Source organism: Stomoxys calcitrans, chromosome 4 (assembly GCF_963082655.1).
Source record: "Stomoxys calcitrans chromosome 4, idStoCalc2.1, whole genome shotgun sequence".
Lineage (NCBI taxonomy): Eukaryota > Metazoa > Arthropoda > Insecta > Diptera > Muscidae > Stomoxys > Stomoxys calcitrans.
In genome coordinates, this window is record NC_081555.1 from 122,112,740 (window position 1) to 122,131,229 (window position 18,490).

General features: G+C 33.7%; 1 protein-coding gene and 1 long non-coding RNA gene across 2 annotated transcripts in view; one reads left to right on the forward strand and one right to left on the reverse strand.

Annotated features, from left to right (window-relative positions):
• Window positions 1-18,490, forward strand: part of LOC106092358 (uncharacterized) — a 324,230-nt gene that overhangs the window by 22,305 nt on the left and 283,435 nt on the right. The gene's annotated exons all lie outside the window — the stretch shown is intronic.
• LOC106092359 (leucine-rich repeat-containing protein 20) overlaps window positions 7,360-18,490 on the reverse strand; it is a 29,197-nt gene continuing 18,066 nt past the window's right edge. The window contains exons 2-4 of the mRNA XM_013259193.2: window positions 9,264-9,407; window positions 8,984-9,151; window positions 7,360-8,914 (exon numbers count right to left, since the gene is read on the reverse strand). Of these exons, the coding sequence (XP_013114647.1) occupies window positions 8,760-8,914; window positions 8,984-9,151; window positions 9,264-9,407 (467 nt within the window). The 3' untranslated portion in view covers window positions 7,360-8,759. The remainder of the gene's footprint in view (window positions 8,915-8,983; window positions 9,152-9,263; window positions 9,408-18,490) is intronic.

Below are 18,490 nucleotides of genomic sequence, written 5' to 3' on the forward strand. Positions count from 1 at the left end.
ATAAATTTCATTATATGTTTTGCTTAGAAAAAATCTATTAAGTTCGGATCACCAGTGCGGGTGTCATGGGTTCGATTCCCACTTGAGGCTTGGTCTGCCGCTACTGTTGTATCACAATGGACTAATATAGTCTATGTGAGTCTATCAGGCAATAAACTATCACTTTTACCTAACCTAGTCTTTGTAAAAAAGTTCATAGAAATTTTTGTCTTGAGAGAATATTTCTTTGGCATTTTAACCGAAAATTTTTTATTCAGACAAAATTTCAAGCTAAATTTTTCACATTTAAATCTCAACCAAATTTCATCCTTAGAGAAAATCTCTTTAAAATTTGGTCCTTAGAAAAAAATTCATTGAAATTCATAGAATTTTAGTCTTTGAAGTAAAGTTCATTATAATTTTGTGTACATGGGAAAATTAACTGAAACTTTGTCTTAGAAAGATTTTTATAAAAATAACCATATTTTCGCAATGGATTTCATTGAAAATTTGTCTTGAGAGAATATTTCTTTTGAGTTTTTTCTAAAAATAATATTTTTTTAAATATCTGAAAACAGAATTTCGTAAATAATTATTAATAACATTTTTAAACTTCGATTTAATGAAATATCGCCCAAAATTTTAGATTTTATATAAAGTCTATAAATCTCTGGGAAACATTTTATTGAAATGATCTTTTTAAAGAGATTTTTATAAAAAATTTGCCATCGGAGAATTTGCATTGAAATTTTTTTATTAGAAAAATATTCTATTGCAGTTTTTTATTTAGAAAAGTTTCAATAGAATTTTGGCTTAAAATAAAATTTTATGTTAAAAAAATTTAAAATTTTTTGGCAAAATAGTTAAGCGAAAAAAAGTAGAAAATAGTTGACTTATCGCCATTAATTTATTTGTTTAATTTAGAAATCATAAAATGCAACAGAATATCAAAACGGTTTCCAGAAATCTCATTCCTAAGAATTTTGAGAAAATTACTTGTTTTTTGTTTTTTCATAAAAAAATTGCTGACTTTCGACCAGCCCATTTTCCCCTAAAACATTGCCTTTTATAACGAGAAACATTTTTTTAGCAATTGTCATTCGTATACTCTACTTTACTTTAAAATTTCATTTTCTAACTCGAGTTGGATGTTTTCTAAGGCAGCTCTATTCTTGCGAACTTTTCTATCCATTCGTCGTTAATGGGTTAAGTAAAATTTCATAAAAGTTTTGCCTTATAAAAAATTCAGCTTCAGAGAAAATTTCTTAAAAGTTTGTCCCTAGAGAAAATTTTATAACATTTCTGTTTTTTATTAAAATATTATTCAAAAAAAATTAGACTTCATAAAAAATTTCCCAAAATATTTTCTTTAGAGAGAATTTCATTAAAATGTACTAAAGAGCAAATTTCATTGGAAATTTAGGTTTGAAAAAGGTTCATAAAACTATCAAATATGCCTATTTTCAGGATTCATAGAGTTTTATAAATACTGCCGTTAGTTATTTGTGTGTAGCTTATAAACCCGATTCTCTTTCTTTCGTTTTGCAACTCAATTGTTAAAATTCATTATGAATGAACAATATTTAAAATAAAAAGCTTTCACAATAAAATTGTGAATCAACGTTTCCTAAGACAATTTCCCATTATATTGTGAATTGCAGCTTAGCGAAGAAACTTTTGTTAGAGCTTTTACGCAATTACTGATTAGTTGTCAAGTGTGGTATGATATATGTAGATGGCACTAATATAGAAATGTTCGTTATGTTATGGTTTGTGTCTTAGATGTCATGTATTTGCGTGATTGCCATTGTGATTTGTCATTTTATATTTTGGTTCGGATAAATGTTAAGGAAAACATTTTTAGTATGGGTAGGTTGCCGCAGGGCTGTAATGTGTCGCATTTCCCTGGACAGGTTTTCAGCGGCAACTCTGTCGTTGTGCGATTCTTTTAATTTTTCAAAACACTTCAAAAATGTCAATAATGACATAATAAATAGTTGTACTAAAATTGTATCATAAATTATGAGGCAAGGTACACCAAAAGAAAAAATTTACTCCATATGATATCAATGGTATTGATAATAAATAGAAATGAGTTTCTACTGGGTAAATACCCAAAGCTTGGGTATTTATTGGGTAAATACTCAATAAATACACTTTTTAGGGTATTTATAATTTTGCAGATATCATGGGTATAAAAATATTTTCCAAAGAATTTTTGATGATTTCCTATTCTTTGTATATAAAACTGATCTTCTAATCTCACAAATCGGATTTTAGTTTCATATAGCCGCTCTCCAGACATAAAGTCTTAAGGTAATAAATTGGTAATTTTTCATCCGATTTAGATGAACTTTGGCACAGTGAGTTCTGGTAGACCCCTACCAATTTTTGTGAAGTGTGGTTCAGATTGTACTATATTTAAATATAGCTGCCCTATAGACCGACCACCCGCTCTATCCATAGAGCGTTTTGAATTCGATAAAATTTAGCACAGTGTATTCTGGTACCCCTCTAAACCTTTCCGTTGAATAAAGTCCAGATCGGACTATATTGGGATATAGCTGCCGTATAGACCGATCTGGCGATATAGAGTATTGAGCCCAATAATATTTGCTTCAATGCTGTTGTCTTTGTTGTGTGTTGTTGTTAGACTTTTGTTTGTGTTCTGGCGAAGAATAAAGTCCCTCGAATCTGCAATAATTTAAGAGGCATTCTCGCTCCGAATGGAGTCAGTCCTGGGCTTAATTGTGAATGTATTCCAAAACAAGTAAAAACGTGTTAAGTTCGGCTGTGCCGAACTTTGGATCCCCATTAACAAGGATATAATAATCATCTACTACTATATCTATAGTTATATCTAAATAAGGGCTGGTCTCGATCATATTTTATTCAGATTTCGAGAAGAAATCCGCTTTCTGTATAGTCTCATCTGATTCATATTAAGATCGAATGTCGGAAGGTTTAAAACAACTCACTACTTCAAATTTCAAAGAAATCGGATAATATATAAAGCTTTTGTGGGGATCGGCATACCGGTCTAAAAGACAGCTGTACCTAAATATCGTCCGATCCTTGCACTATCTGGGTCAGATGGCGGGAGGCTTAAACAACCCACTAATTCACATTTCAGTGGAATCGGGTAATAATTAAAGCTTTTATGGGCGTCAGACCCTTAATTACCATATCGGTCTATACGATAGCTATATCTATATATAGTCCAATCTGAACCATATTCAGGTCGGATGTCGGGAGGCTTAAAATAGCACACTGTTTCAAATCGGGTAATAAATGCAGCAAATCTGGTAGCAAATACAGCTTTTATGGGCTTTAGACCCTTTATCGGGAGATCGGTCTGTATGCCAGCTATATCCAAATATGGTCAGATTTGGCCCGTTCAAAAACTTAACCAGCGTACACCAAAAAGACGTATCTGTGCCAAATTTCATCTCAATATCTCAGTTTTCGAAGGCTGTAGAGTGATTACAACAGACGGACGGACAGACACACGGACATTGTTAAATTGTTTACGACAATTCGAAATAAGTATACCTTGTAGCAGGGACGTAGCCAGGTTTTTTTTTTTGGAGGGGAGGAGGGGTTGAGCTGAAACTTTGCACAGGTTATTTTTTGTCCATAAGCAGGTTAAGTTCGAAGATGGGCTATATCGGCCTATATCTTTAGCTCAATCAGTAAATAAAGTACCATTTTGTACGTTTTAGTACCTAAATGTACAAATTTCAAAAAAACTTCTAGTCATCCGTTACATACTGCCAAGATGTACCTGTATCCCTAATTTCACAGATGTAGCTCAGTCTGTACATAAGGAACCACTTTGTACGTTTTAGTACCAAACCCCATCTGTTCGCGCTTTGGAAAAAGTCACCATTTCGTACTTTTTATTACCTAAACGCACTAATATCAAAAAACCCCGTCTTATCTCGTGCCTACGACCCAAGACCTACATTTGTGCCAAATTTCATGACTCTTGCTTTAGCCGTTTGAGATAAAACGGCTAAAACGGAGATAAAATTTCATCAAAATCGGACAACGAAATCGAGGGTCAGGCGTAATGGGTTAAAATTTTGTCTTTCAAAATATTTATTCAAATTTGTCTATAGAAAAAAGATAGGAAAATGTTGTTTGGGATAGATAAGCATAAGATAAGAAGGCTTTAAAAATGTTTATGAAAATTTTAATTTTGGTATTAAAAAAAAAATCTTGTGGTAGGATGTCTTTAGAGAGTTTTTCCCTGAAAGTTGGTCTTTAAAAAAATTAATAAAAATGTAATCTTTAGAAAAAATTTTATAAAATTTTTATACCCACCATAGGATGGGTGTTTGTAACACCTCGAAATATTGATCTAGTACCCCATAAAGTGTATATATTCTTGATCGTCTCGACATTGTGATTCGAACTATCCATGTTCGTCCGTCCGTTTGTCGAAATTACGATAGCGGCCTGTCGTACGCGTTAAGCTAGCCTCTTGAAATTTTGCGCACATACATTATATTGATGTAGGTCGTTGGGGATTGCAAATGAACCATATCGGTTCAGATTTGGATATACTTTCAACAACTATGTCAAGTACGGTCCAAATCGGTCAAGAATCTGATATAGCTCCTATATAAACCGATCTCTCGATTTGACTTTTTGGGCCTATGGAAGCTACAATTTTTATCCGATTTGGCTGAAATTGTGCACATATCGTTCTGTTATAACTTTCAAAAACAGTGCCAAGAACGGTTCAAATTGGTGTATAACCTTATATAGCTCTAATATAAACCGATATACCGATTTGATTTCTCGAGCGCCTGGAAGCCTCAATTTTCATCCGATTTGGCTGAAATTTTGTACATTATGTTCTATTATGACTCCTAACAACTGTGCCAAGTACGGTAAAAATCGGCCAAGAACATGATATAGCTCCCATATAAACCGATTCTCACGATTTGACTTCTTGAGCCCTTACAAGCCGCGATTTTTATCCGATTTGGCTGAAAGTTTGCACATAGCGTTCTGTTATAACTGGGCCAAGTACGGTCCTATTCGAATCCATGGTGGTGGGTGCCCAAAATTCGGCCCGGCCGAACTTAGCTCGTTTTTACTGGTTTTGTTATAAAAATTTTGTCTTTAGTGAAAATGTTAAAGAAATTTTGTACTGAAATTTTGTCATAGGAGAATATTACTTGAAATTTTATTTAGAATGAATTTCATTGTTTTTATACCCTACATCACTACTATGGTACAGGGTATTATAGATTGCGCATTTGTTTGTAACCCTAAGAAAGAGAAGAGCTAGACCCATCGATAAGTATACGGATCGGCTTAAAATCACTTCCTGATTCGATTTAGCTATGTCCGTCTGTCTGTCTGTCCATGTATTCTTGTAATCAAGGTACAGGTCGCATTTGTTGTCCGATATTCACAAAATTTTGCATAAATGCCTTTTTTGGTCCAACGACGAATGCTATTGATTTTGAAAAAATCGGTCCAGATTTTGATGAAGCTCCCATATATAGCTTTCATCCGATGTGCATTTTTAAAGCTGTAGAATCCACAGCTTTGATCCAATCCTTACAAAATTTGGCACGAAGTGTTTTTTTAACGACCCAAAATGTTTACAAAATTTTATTGAAATCGGTCCAGATTTAGAATAGATCCCATATATATCTTTCATCCGATATGCCCTTTTAAAGCTGTAGGAGCCACAATTTTGGTCCGATCTTTACCAAATTTGGCACGAAGTGCTTTTTGTGACGTCCCAACATGTGTGCAAAATTTCATCTAAATCGGTTCAAATTTAGATATAGCTCCCATATATAACTTTCATCCGATTTGACCTATTAAGGCTTTAGAAGGCACAATTTTGGTCCGATCGTTACAAAATTTGGCACGAAGTGCTTTTTTGACGTCCCAATATGTGTGCAAAATTTCATCATAATGTGATCAGATTTATTTAAAGCTCCCGTATATATCTTTCACCCGATATGGTCTTCTAAGGCTCTAGCAGGCACAATTTTGGTCCGGTCTTTACGAAATTAAGCAAGAGGTGTTTTTCATAAAAATCGGTCCAGATTTAGATATAGCTCCCATATTTATTTTTTATCCGATATGGCCTTTTAAGGCTGTAGATGCCACAATTATGGTCCGATCTTTACAAAATTTGGCATGGGCCATTTTATTCAACGTCCTCATATGAGTCATAAAAATCGGTCCAGATTTACATATAGCTCTCATATATATTTTTCATCCGATATGGCCTTTTAAGGCTGTAGAAGCCACAATTTTGGTCCGATCTCTACAAAATTTCATGAGATGGTTTAATTGACATCCCAATAAGTGTGCAAAATTTCATCAAAATCGATTTAGATAAAACTCCCATATATATCTTTTATGCGTTTCGACTTTTAAGGCTGTAGAAGCCACAATTTTCGTACCATCGTAAGAAAATCGTGTATGGTTCTATGCGATATTTCAATAGGTATGCAAAATTAAAGTCTGACTAAATTTGGATATAAGTGCTATCTATTAAAAGTATTACGTATACTCGGTGGTGTAGGGTATTTCATAGTCGGCTCTGCCCGACTTTTGCCTTTCCTTACTGGTTTTACTAAGAATTCCATTATAATTTTGCCTTAAGAAAAACAATTTTAATGTGGCCCTGGCCATAGCAAAATGTTGTCTTTGTAGAATATTATAAATATGAAATATTTTCATTATAAGAAAAGTTAATGACGATGTTTGTTTAGATTAAATTTTATTTAATTTTTTTTTTAATACAAAATCATTTAGCTACGTCCTGCCTTGTAGGGTCGGACATTGATATTTCGATGTGTTGCAAACGGAGTCACTAAATGAATATACCCCCTAGCCCATGGTGCCGGGTATACAAAATTATTTTTCAATTTGGAGTCCGTTGCGGCACGTGTTATCGTTAACCGATCGTCATAATATTTCGTATTTGGATTATTGAGATCAAAAGGAAAAAAGGATGGTATGTGTTTCTCTATTTGCAAAAAGTTTTTTCTCCTTCATGGGATGGGTCTAATGTAGAGTATTGTATAGTTGGCTTCCCCGACTATTGCATTTTGCTACTTGTTCCTCCCCTCTTTCCTTTTTGTTATCCTGTAATTTACATTTCAGCCACCTTCGAACTCTACTCGCTTAGATTTCAATAATCTATATACATATAGGAAAGAAACACAATATTCCATATTGATTGTCACACCCTTTCACATGAAAGAGTTAAATAAATACATATTTTATTTAATATTTTTTTTTTCAAAAAAATAAAATAATAAATAAAAACAAAACAATAAAGAATATAACAAAAGTAACAACATTTAACTAAAAGTTATGAATAAGTAAGTAATCATATGAGGATAGGCAGCATAGTCAAACACTAAGATCTTTTAATAAACTTTTTTAAACATATGCACAAGGACTGATGACTAGTAAGTGATAAAAGTTTATAGAAATACGTAGATCGTAATTACTTTCTCGTTTTAAAAAAAAATATATACAAACAATTAAAAAAGAACTAAAATAAAACATTAACATTTTTCTCTAATTTATATGACAATCACAGTTTACTAAACATAAAAATAATTATATAAAAACTTATTGCAATAGTTAAGCGCTAGTTTTCCTTTATACACAAAGGAATTTTGTATGAGTATAAATGTGTTAGTAAATAGTTTTCTTTGGATATTTGTTTTTCTAGTATATAGTTTGATTTTGTTTTTAATCTTAAATCTAATAAAACACATTTACAATACCATATTTGTATAGTTGAAGATAATTGTGGGCGGGAAACATTTCTATTAAATGAAGTGTTTAAGAGTATTCGAAATACTTTGTGTGCGTCTAGCTAGTGATAAGAATTGTATCCCATTATTATTAACATTGCATGATGTTATAAAATTTGTTCAATCTTTATGTATCTCTAAAGCATTGAATTCAAACTAATACATTTTGAAACTAGCATTAAATTTTGACAGATAAAAATGTCATATAATAATAATCTAAATATGTGCAATTGGCATATCCATTAAGTATTGTAAATTGGCTAAATTTCATTTTGGTTTTCATAAAAGGTATTTTGTAGACCAGAAAAGAACAATGTTTGCTGCTGTATGAAAATTTTAAATTTTGATGTAGAACGTTTGCAGCATTTGTCTATAGAATAGTTTCTTTAGAATTATGCCTCTGTTTTCGGGGAACAAATATATATTTAATACATCCATTAATTCTTCATGGTAGTTCTAATTACAAATTTGAAAAATTACCATCTTCTTTTTTTCCGGGAAAATATACTGCAAATATTTTACTTTCAAAGTGGTTAGTCTTCCTGTTAAAAGCAGCAGCAAACATTGTATGCTGATTACAACATACTTTTCTAGATATGATAAACTTCATAGCTACCATTTTCAATAACACTTTCTACTCTTCCTCATCACCTACAATTTCTTCATATAATCTTTAACGCATAATTTGTTTGTTTTTTCGGCAAGTGTTTTGGTTTCAGTTTGTTTTTCATCTTAAATCTATAAATTCTTAAATACTACAGAAAATGAGTTCGTTATTATTGTCGTCTTATTTGTTTACTTGTTAAATGATTTCGTATGCATTTATAGAAAAAGTGCAAGGTGCTTTTGTTCATGAGTAAGTGTGCCATAATGATAATGCCTCCTTAAAATCGAGATAAATATGTAGTATATAGTAGATTCTAATTTGTTTGTCCACAATAATTTACAATGTTGCTGCAACATAGGCTTTTACCAGTCTTCTTCTTCATTATATTCTGAAATTTCCAAACGGAAAGGCGTCTGGACATTTTTTAGTCTGCGATGACAGGTACGACCCAAAGGATTGTGACGTAAATCTACTAATTCTAAGTTATCACTGGTAATAATTTCATCGGTATCGATTTCTGTTAAATAAAAGAATGATATTTTCATCATCTTTTATTCATCGTCAAAGTTTATTCAGGTTCACTTACCAATTATGGCATTGTGGCTGGCATCTAATTCTTTTAGTTTAGGAATCCTAAATACCACCGGTGGTAAAACAATAAATGAGTTATGTGAGATATTCAGTTTGGCCAAATTATTTAAATCTGCCAATTCATCGGGCAGTTTGGACAAGTGATTGTGTGACAAATTAAGATCTGTAAATAATAAAAAGAAAATTAATATAAACAAATATTAAAGAGATAAATTCTTTTGAAACTGTCGTCAATAATGAAAATCAATTATGTCATTGATCTTGATATATCTTACCTGTTATTAAACTGAATTTTAATGCAAACTTAGGCGAAATCTTCTTAATCACATTTCCGCTGAGATCACAAGTTTTCAATTCTGTGTTGCGCATCAAATGATAGACAGCATCAGGTATTTGCATAAGTTCACATTCCGATAAATCTGTAATGACAATTACAAAACAAGAACAATGATTATTAAGTTTATAGGGACTGTTGCCAATAACAAACTTTGTTAAAAATGTTTAAAGATTGGATTCAGAAATCTTTTATATAATCTATTATATAAAAATGATATTGTTGCGCTTTGTTTACTTGTTTGTCGGTTCCGTATAGACTCAAAAACGGCTTAACCGATTTTCATGATATTTACATGGATGGTAGAGTTTAAGCCCCCGATGAAAATAGGGTACTACATTTTTTCATATTCTAAGGGGGGACGGACTCTCCCCCTTACCCCAATTTTCAAAAACCCAAGATCTCGGAGATGGGTGCACCGATTTAAGCGAAATTTTGTATACCCCAAAAACACGAAATTTGGTATAAAATTTTAGGATCATATAACCTGGGGGGACGCCCTATCCCAAAACCCACCCGAACGGACATGTTTACCGATTGGGACAATATGGGTATCAAATGAAAAGTATTCAAGAGCAGAATGCGAACTTGGCTTAAAAATGGCACCCTAAGTGTCGGGGGGATCCCACCCACAAAAACACCACCCAACAGGACACTTTTCCCCTTTGGACAATATGGGTATCAAATAAGAGGTAATTAAAAGGAGAGTATGTATTTGCCGTATAAATGTCACCTTTAATTTCGGGGGTTTCCCACCTCCAAAAATACCACTTACCGCTTTGGGCAATATGGGTATTAAATGAGAGGCATTTAAGAGTAGAGTACGAACTTGGCATAAAAATATTAGCCTTGGAGCCGGGTGGTTCTCCACCTCCAAACAAATCACCCAACAGGACTCTTTTACTGCTTTCTGCAATATGGGTATCAAATGAAAGGTATTTAAAGTAGAGTACAAATCTGACATAAAAATCTATTTATTGGTGTCTGAGAGCCTCCCCACTCCCCAAAAACCCCTCCAGCAGAACAAATTTACCGGTATGGACAGCATGAATATCAAATGGAAACTATTTAAAAGTATAGTAATAAGCTGATTTAAAAATGTATTTCTTGGTATCTGAGGCATCTGAGGTTGGGACTTATCAAATGAGAGGTGTTTGGAAGTTGAGTACATATCTGTTATAAGAATTTGGTCAAAGGTGTCTACGGGGCCTCTCCAACCCCAAAACGGGCATGTATGTCCAACGTCACAAAATGGGTATAAAATTAACGATCTTAATGGGCTGCCTACGAATCTGATTTATACATTTGGGACATAGTCTGAGACCGGCCCACCCACTAAATACCCTTCAATAGGACGTATAGTTCGATCGGGATAATATGGAAATTTAGCGAAAGGTCTATGACAATAGAGTTAGAATCTTATGTTGATATAAGGATTCAAGTATCTTGCGTCATATCTTGCCGTTTAGTAGGCCACGAAGATTGCGAATATAAAGATCTAAAATATATAGTCTTTTGGGTCTTAGCGTCGGGAGCACCGATTCTCTCTTTCCAATGTAAACAATAACAAACTGCCATGTAGGACGACTGAGAACATATTGTACACAAATGCAAAGACGTGTTAGAGGGCATCGCTCATCATCCATCCTATCCAAAATGCTTGACATTATAGCGCTCAAACAAAATCTATGCTGATATTATTTCAGGGTCCGCTCTCTAAACTCCCTTCAAACCGGCCATGATTGCCTACTATGGTAATATATAATGGGTATTTGATTGTAGAAAACGTATTTGATAGCCAATTTTGAGGCCAAGTGTTTAGGGGTCGTCTCACCATAAACTCCCCCTAAGCCAAAGGCAATTGGTGCTACCCCACCCTACATACCCCTCAACTTGGACATATTTGAGGATTACGGCAAAAAGGGTCTCAAATCTGATACCTGTTTTATAGCCAAATGTTTCAGGGATGCCTCACCTCAAAAACTCCCACTAAACCACATATGTATACCGACTATAGCAATATTTAGCTCAAATGTGGTTTTTGGGAGTCGTATGAATCTGATATCCACTTTCGTGCAAAAGGTTTGGTTATTTTATATATTCTATGAAATTTTCTCGTACGACAATAATCTTTTAAAAGATGAAATTTTCTCAGAATTCGGAATATCGATGAAAATTTATGTGAATTTTGATAAAAATTGTTTAATAGATTAAATTTCGGAAAAATATTCTCCAAAGACAAAATTGTGATGAAACTTTTTCTAAAGACCAAATATTGATTAAAATTTCTCTAATGATAAAAAGGAGATGAAATTTACTCTTGAGACAAAACATCGATAAATTTTTTCTTTAGACAAACTTTTGATAAAATTTTCGCGAGAGAATAAATTTCCTCTTACCAGAAAATTTCGATAAAACTTTCTCAAGATAAAGTTTTTTAATGGATTCTCAATCGATTTCGCGTATAATCATAATCATCGAGTAGAAATGTGCGAGTTTTTGCCCGTAACAATTAACCTATCTTAAATAATCAATTTTCGTTCATCTTCAAGGTATTACCAAGATAAATTAGGACATCGATTATTTATTTTATAAAATAAAACAATAATTATAACATATTAAAATTGGTGGTCCTTTAATTTGGACAACAATTAACTTTGTGCTTAAGCCAAATTGGGCAAAGCAAATTATCCACAAACATGACTAAACCAAAAATTGTATCACTAAGCCACTAAATTTACGGTATCAGGATATTTTGTCAAGGAAAAGCTTCCAACTTTATCCAATTTCACATTGTAAATAAGCCAACGTTCTCCTTGTGCCTGATGCCGTTAAATGCCGTTTTTTTACACCCTACATCATAATAAAGCGGTTATACACGTGCTGACTTCGTCAGTCCGTTTTTAACTTTTCTATTGAAATCGATTTAACCATTTCTGCTATTAATCCGTCCGTATGCACAATTGTGTTTTTTTTTTTTGCAAAAATTTTGGATTTTTTTTTTGGCCTTTGAAAATCAACCTCTGCTATCAATTTTTCCCATAAGATGGCAAGAGACAAGTTGAAGACCAGTTTGTAATCTATATTTAAAGCTTTCCTATCATTTTATTCCCATGTTCTCATACTTCACATTCACTACAAATTGGCTTTCCTTCAAATCATGGCAACCCTTTTCTTATATTCTCTCATTCGTGCCTCTCCTTCAGCGAGCACATTTTGCCAATTTTGTTTTTGTTTTTCTTAGTCATTTGTACTTTTATCTACATTTGGTCAAAATATCAACATATCATATAATTTGGCATATATGGAAGCAAGGGTATATTTTTAATTTTAATTTTTTTTATACACATTGTACATTACCTAAATCCTGACTCTCGCAGGCCTTATCACATCGTTCAACAACCTTTACAACTTGATGGGCCATTTTAGTGTACTTTTTTAAAATGCCTATAATTATTATTATACCACTGAATTATTTTACAAATTTTAATACAAAAATTTAAGTTCTTTAGAAATTAAGTTCTGAAGAGTTCACCATACACGATTTGTATTAAATACGCACGCGATCTCACTCTGCGACAAACTGTTGGTAGGGGGAAACTGATTGACCATATGGGTTTGGTGGTTTCTTTAGTTTTCATCGCAATGAGATAGTGAGCGAATGGTTTTTAACAAACAATAACAACATCTGTTTTTGACATTGGGAGAACAAAGTATAGTGGTGGCGAAAATTATAGCATATATTTTTAACTAAATTATTAAACTCGTTTACCCCAAATTCAGACATCTTATTTGTGTTTTATGGTTACTAGTAGGGGGTGCGGTGATCCCCTGAAACTTTGTCTCACTTTGTCCCATAACGTACTGATATGCACATATATATCGGGTGTAGTGCATAAAATGGGGATACTCGTCTTAAGAGAAGGTTTTCTACTGCTTTGTCAAAATTAAAGAACAGAAAGAATAAACTCTACAGAAAATTGAAAAAATTAATGGTTCACATTTTGATTATACGAATGAATTATTCAGTAGCAAGGTCGAAATGTACAACTGTACAACAAGTACATAAAAAATTAAGAATAAGATGATGTCGAATACTAAATCCTTTTATGGTTTTATTAACAATAAACGTCGATGTTTCCGGGAGAGGTTACAATTTGGACAAGTTGTAGCGAATGATGATATTGGAATTTCAAACATTTTAGCATCCTTTTTTGAACCACTTATTCCACCAAATCGAACGAGGACACTTTTCAATATTCCTAACCAATTTTTCATCTATGCACGTAAATGTCCATAGTTTTCATCCTAAGTTCTCCAACATAGACGAAACATCCTCCATAGTACGATAGCTCCCGGTGCAGATGCAATCTCAGCGTGCATACTTAAACCTGTGCGGAAGGTCTTGTACATCCTCTTTGTATACTCTTCAACAGATCTTAATATTCTGGCAATTTTCCTGAAAGGTGGAAGGAGTCCTACTTTGTTCTCTGTTCAAATCAGTTAATAGAACTGACGTTTCCATTTATTGAGGTATCGCGAAGTTTAATGCTATACCTAAATTGACATTTCGAATCTACATTAACGAATAATAAAGAGCTTACTACGATTGTGAACAATGGATTTAGAAAGAAATACTAAACAGACTGTATTTATACTGATTTCAGTAAGGCGTTCGATAAAATAAATCATTAGTTGACCAAGTTGCATTACATGGGATTCGGTGCTTCCCTATTGAAATGGATAAAGTCATATCTTATTGGCCGATCACAAATGGTGCAATTTGGTAGTGCAGTGTCGAATAAAATTAATGTGAGTTTATGGGTTCCACAAGTAAGCCATCTAGCTCCTGTACTTTTTCTCGTATAAATTTTGCCTATGTATGATCTTGGGATCCGTTTAGATTACCGGCTAGAGTTCCGGGAGCATATTTCTGTAATTATTTACTTAGGCATATAGAAGTCTAGGCTTTATTGAACGCTGGAGTAAAAAATTCTCGGACCCATTGGTTAATAAATAGTTGTATATTTCTTTTGTGTGTTGTTTCTTAGAGTACGGTTCCGTAGTATGGGACTCAGTTTACCTTATTCATTAAAATACAATTGAATCTATTCAGAAAAAACATTATTAGTTTGCCTTAGCAAAATTTGCCAAGCTATAATTACAGATAGAATGTAATTAAATTACCAATTCTGAAAAGACGTCTCGTCGACTCTAATCTATATAATAATAAAACAGTTTTGCCTGATAACTAAAACTCCTTTTGGGATTTTGCTCTACGGACCTTATACCCCAGATAGGCTGTTGTATCATCTTATTAATTAGGAAATTTTTTAGAGGACATACGAGAGGCTGATAGTAATTTAAATTTCAAAATTGAGGTTCCTTTCAGCTGAGGAAATTCAACGACCTGATTTCATTGCAATCTGGTATTTTTAATTTCGCTTAATCAAAAGTCAAAAAAAAACAGTAGAAGACTTTCTCTTCAGAAAAAGTAGGAAATTTTCTTTTATTAGTAATCGCCAAATAAAGTGCTATAATTTTCACCACCACTGTACTCTCTTAATCGCTTAAAATGAACCTCCATCAAAAATTCTCTTAAACCATGTGCGATTATTTTTTTAAGCAAACCTTCAAACCATTCAAATTTCGATTTCGATTTCATGGGAGCCATAATAGATATGCGTGTTTTTCTTGATAATTTTTTGTTTTGTTGTTTTCACTTATTTCTTTATGATTTATTTGTTTATTGTTTAAGATTGTTTTTAATGTTTTCTGGAATAGTCTTAAACAACTTGTTTATTTTTTTTTGTTTCTAGTACTTTTCTATATTTATATTTGCACTGTATTCTCTTGCATGCGTTAATAACAACTGAATTGGTGCTTTCAACCTCATTTTGCGTTGCAAAGACCGGCCATAATGTGGTATAGTATGTACATATGTGCGTGGATATGAATCGAGGTATCTCATGTTCTTTCTTCCTTTGTTAAATGTTTGATGAGAATAAAGAAAGAACAAAGAGTGTGCTTGCATATAAGAGTTTTGTTGAGATTATAGAGCTTTTTAAAGCTTTTCTACTTACACTGAGGGGAAAAAATAGAATTGTAAAATCTTAAAACAATCTTTGATTAGTTGACATGAGTGAAAAATGGAATGATTTTTGATAGTTTGGCACTTTTGATTGTTGGACACTTGTATTAGACCCTGCAACTCCATCACAAGTTTGGTTCAGGTCGCACCATATTTGAATATAGCTGAAATTTAGACAGGACTTTCGATTTGATATCATGGAACCATTAAAGGTTAATTTATTAATCGAATTTGTTGGAATTGGGAACACTAATTTGTGTGCTAATAAGTGCCTTGAAATCCACCTGAAAACATACCGCTTAGTCAGAATTGTGCATACGTAGCATATACCTTGCTGAAGAACACCAAGGCAATAGGAGCCGATGGTTTGCCGGCTGAACTATTTAAGACCGGGGGCGACAAGCTTATAATTCGTATACATCAGTTCGTCTTCGCCATTCGCCAAACTAAGTACTATGTGTGGAAATAAATTCTACAGTTATCGAGATGATTGGTCCGTTTAAATGAGGTTTTAGGCATAATAAGTCCACCATAGACCCCGCATTTACACTAAGTTTAATCCTGGGAATGATCCTCCAAGAAATACAAACATCGACACTTACCCTGTTCTCGTTCTCGAATACAAAGTTTTAAGTAGATCAATTGGATACTTCACATTTTGATATTTAAAAGGAGGAGGCCAAGTCCGCCTCTAATAACAAAAAAGAATAAACAAATTGAAAATCGACAGATCTTCGGATTAGGTCTTCCGTTTCAAACGAATTTTTGTTTGCACCGTAGGTTAGGTTAGATTTAAGTGGTAGTCTGCCATCAGACTCACTTAGACGTTTTAGTCCATTTTGATTCTACAGGAACAGGAGAAGGAAGATATTTTCTAGTTCCTACCGTTGAACCATCCGGATCGCTTTAAATAGCCCAAATACTTCTATTAAACCAGACAAGTTCTCAAAGAAATGAGAATGGAACTCTTTTTGACTGCCAGTGAGGGGCACACACACATCAGATGTTCTATAGTCTATACTTCCTCGACGTCCTTACAGCTTCTGCAGAAATCGTTACTGCAACCTTCAGTCTATCAGCATGTTTTCTGATCAGACCGTGACCTGTCATGACTGAATGATGACACAATGAGTGAGACGTCTGTTTTAGCTAGCGACAGCAAAACGGTAGGCCATTTCAAGTCCAGATCCCCTGCCGGCAATAACTACTTCTGTGTTACACGGATTTATACCTAGACCATTTTCGGTAGCTCACTTTGCTGTCGTAGAGCTTCCTCATGTATATCTCTAAGAGTGATTTTTCCTTAAGGGCTGCTTCAGTGAACTTGCCCTTGCGAAATGCATTCTGACTATCCCCAGGGATCTGTGCCCTTAGAGTCTTCATTATGAAATGACGGACTTATAGGACGGAAATCTTTCGACTTCGTGTTGTTAGGTTTTCCCCGCTTTCGTCTTTCTCCATCCCACAGGTATGTCGCATATGTTAGTTATTTGCCCGATATCTCTTTAAAGGCAAACCAAAGGTAACATATATGAATTGCTTTCCTATTGGAGCAATATTAGTTGATAAACCCATTCGGACCATACTCGGTTAGGAACTTGAATACCATAGTAGAAGCCAGTTTGCAAGATTTCAGCCAAATCGGATAAGAAATGCGTCTTCCATAGCCTTAAGAAGTCAAGATCCAAGATCGGTTTATATGGCAGCTATATCAGGTTATAAATCGATTTGGACCATACTGAGCACAACTGTTGAAAGTCATAACAAAATACCTCATACAAAATTTCAACCAAATCGGAAAACAATTGATTTGATTGAAATTTCGACGGACATGGCTGATTCCGAAGTTAAGACGATCAAGAATATATGTACTTTGTTGGGTCTCATATCAATATATCGATGTGTTACAAACGGAATGACGAAATAAGTATACCCTCCTCTTACGGTGGGGGGTATAATTAGCAAGGTCAAGAAAATATGAACGTCAAATAAAAGGTATGTAGGCGTAGAACACGAATCTGATATGGGGTTAAGTTGCGGCGGCCGACTATGTCCTGGACCGTGCATGTCCATTGTTGGGTACTATATGGGTTTCAAATTAAAGGTCTTAGCGACTAGAGTACATTTAATAATAACGTGTGGGACCAATGTACTCCTATCAGAATAACGTTTTTCAAATTAAAGGTTTTTAGGAGTAGAGTACGAATCTGATATTTAAATTAGTGGTCAAAAGTTTGCGCGGCCACCGTAACCCTTAAAAAAACAACCAAACGGACATAAAGATCGACCGGGATAATATTTGACACGAATAAAAGGTCTTTGAGAGTAGAGTCGGAATCGGACAAAGATATATGGTACTTGTCGACAACCATTAAGCCCCCCAAGCAGACATGTAAACCGATCAGGACTATATTTGTGTCTAACGAAAGTTATTAGAGAATATTCAAGTTTAAAATATAAAAAGTCTAGGGCCGCGAATCCTAAAACCCCAACAAATGGCCCTCTATGCCTGCAATAATATCGAACTCATATAAAAGGTCTTTTGTTTGATATTACTCCTCAAAAAAAAAGTACTGAAACGTTCGATATAGACTGATCATGAAGTGTGCTGCATAAATTGAAAAGTTCTAAATTTGTCTTAGGCTGCTGAAATCATTTTCACATGCTTATTTGCAAAAGTATATAAACTGGTCAATACCATTCGCCAGACAAAAAGAAGGAAGTATTTAACAACTTAAAACATGTACATATGTACATCAATTAAGCACTACAGTTGAAATACTACAGCAGCAGCTACACTTAAGTACTATGGTTTGATCTGTTTCTTTTTTCAATTTTCGTTTCAATTCGCCAACGGGACCAATTTAACGTGTGCCAGTAAATAAATCACAGCATATAATTATTGTTAAGAAAACGAATAATAAAAAAGAGCTGAGTAACAAACAAAGAAAAAATGTCGATGACTGCCAACGGAATGACAGCATGGCACGCTTTGGTAAAAGAAAAATTAAAAATAAATAAATATATATAGGAAAAACGAATAAGAGAATAAAAAAAGAAGAAAAACACATTACTAG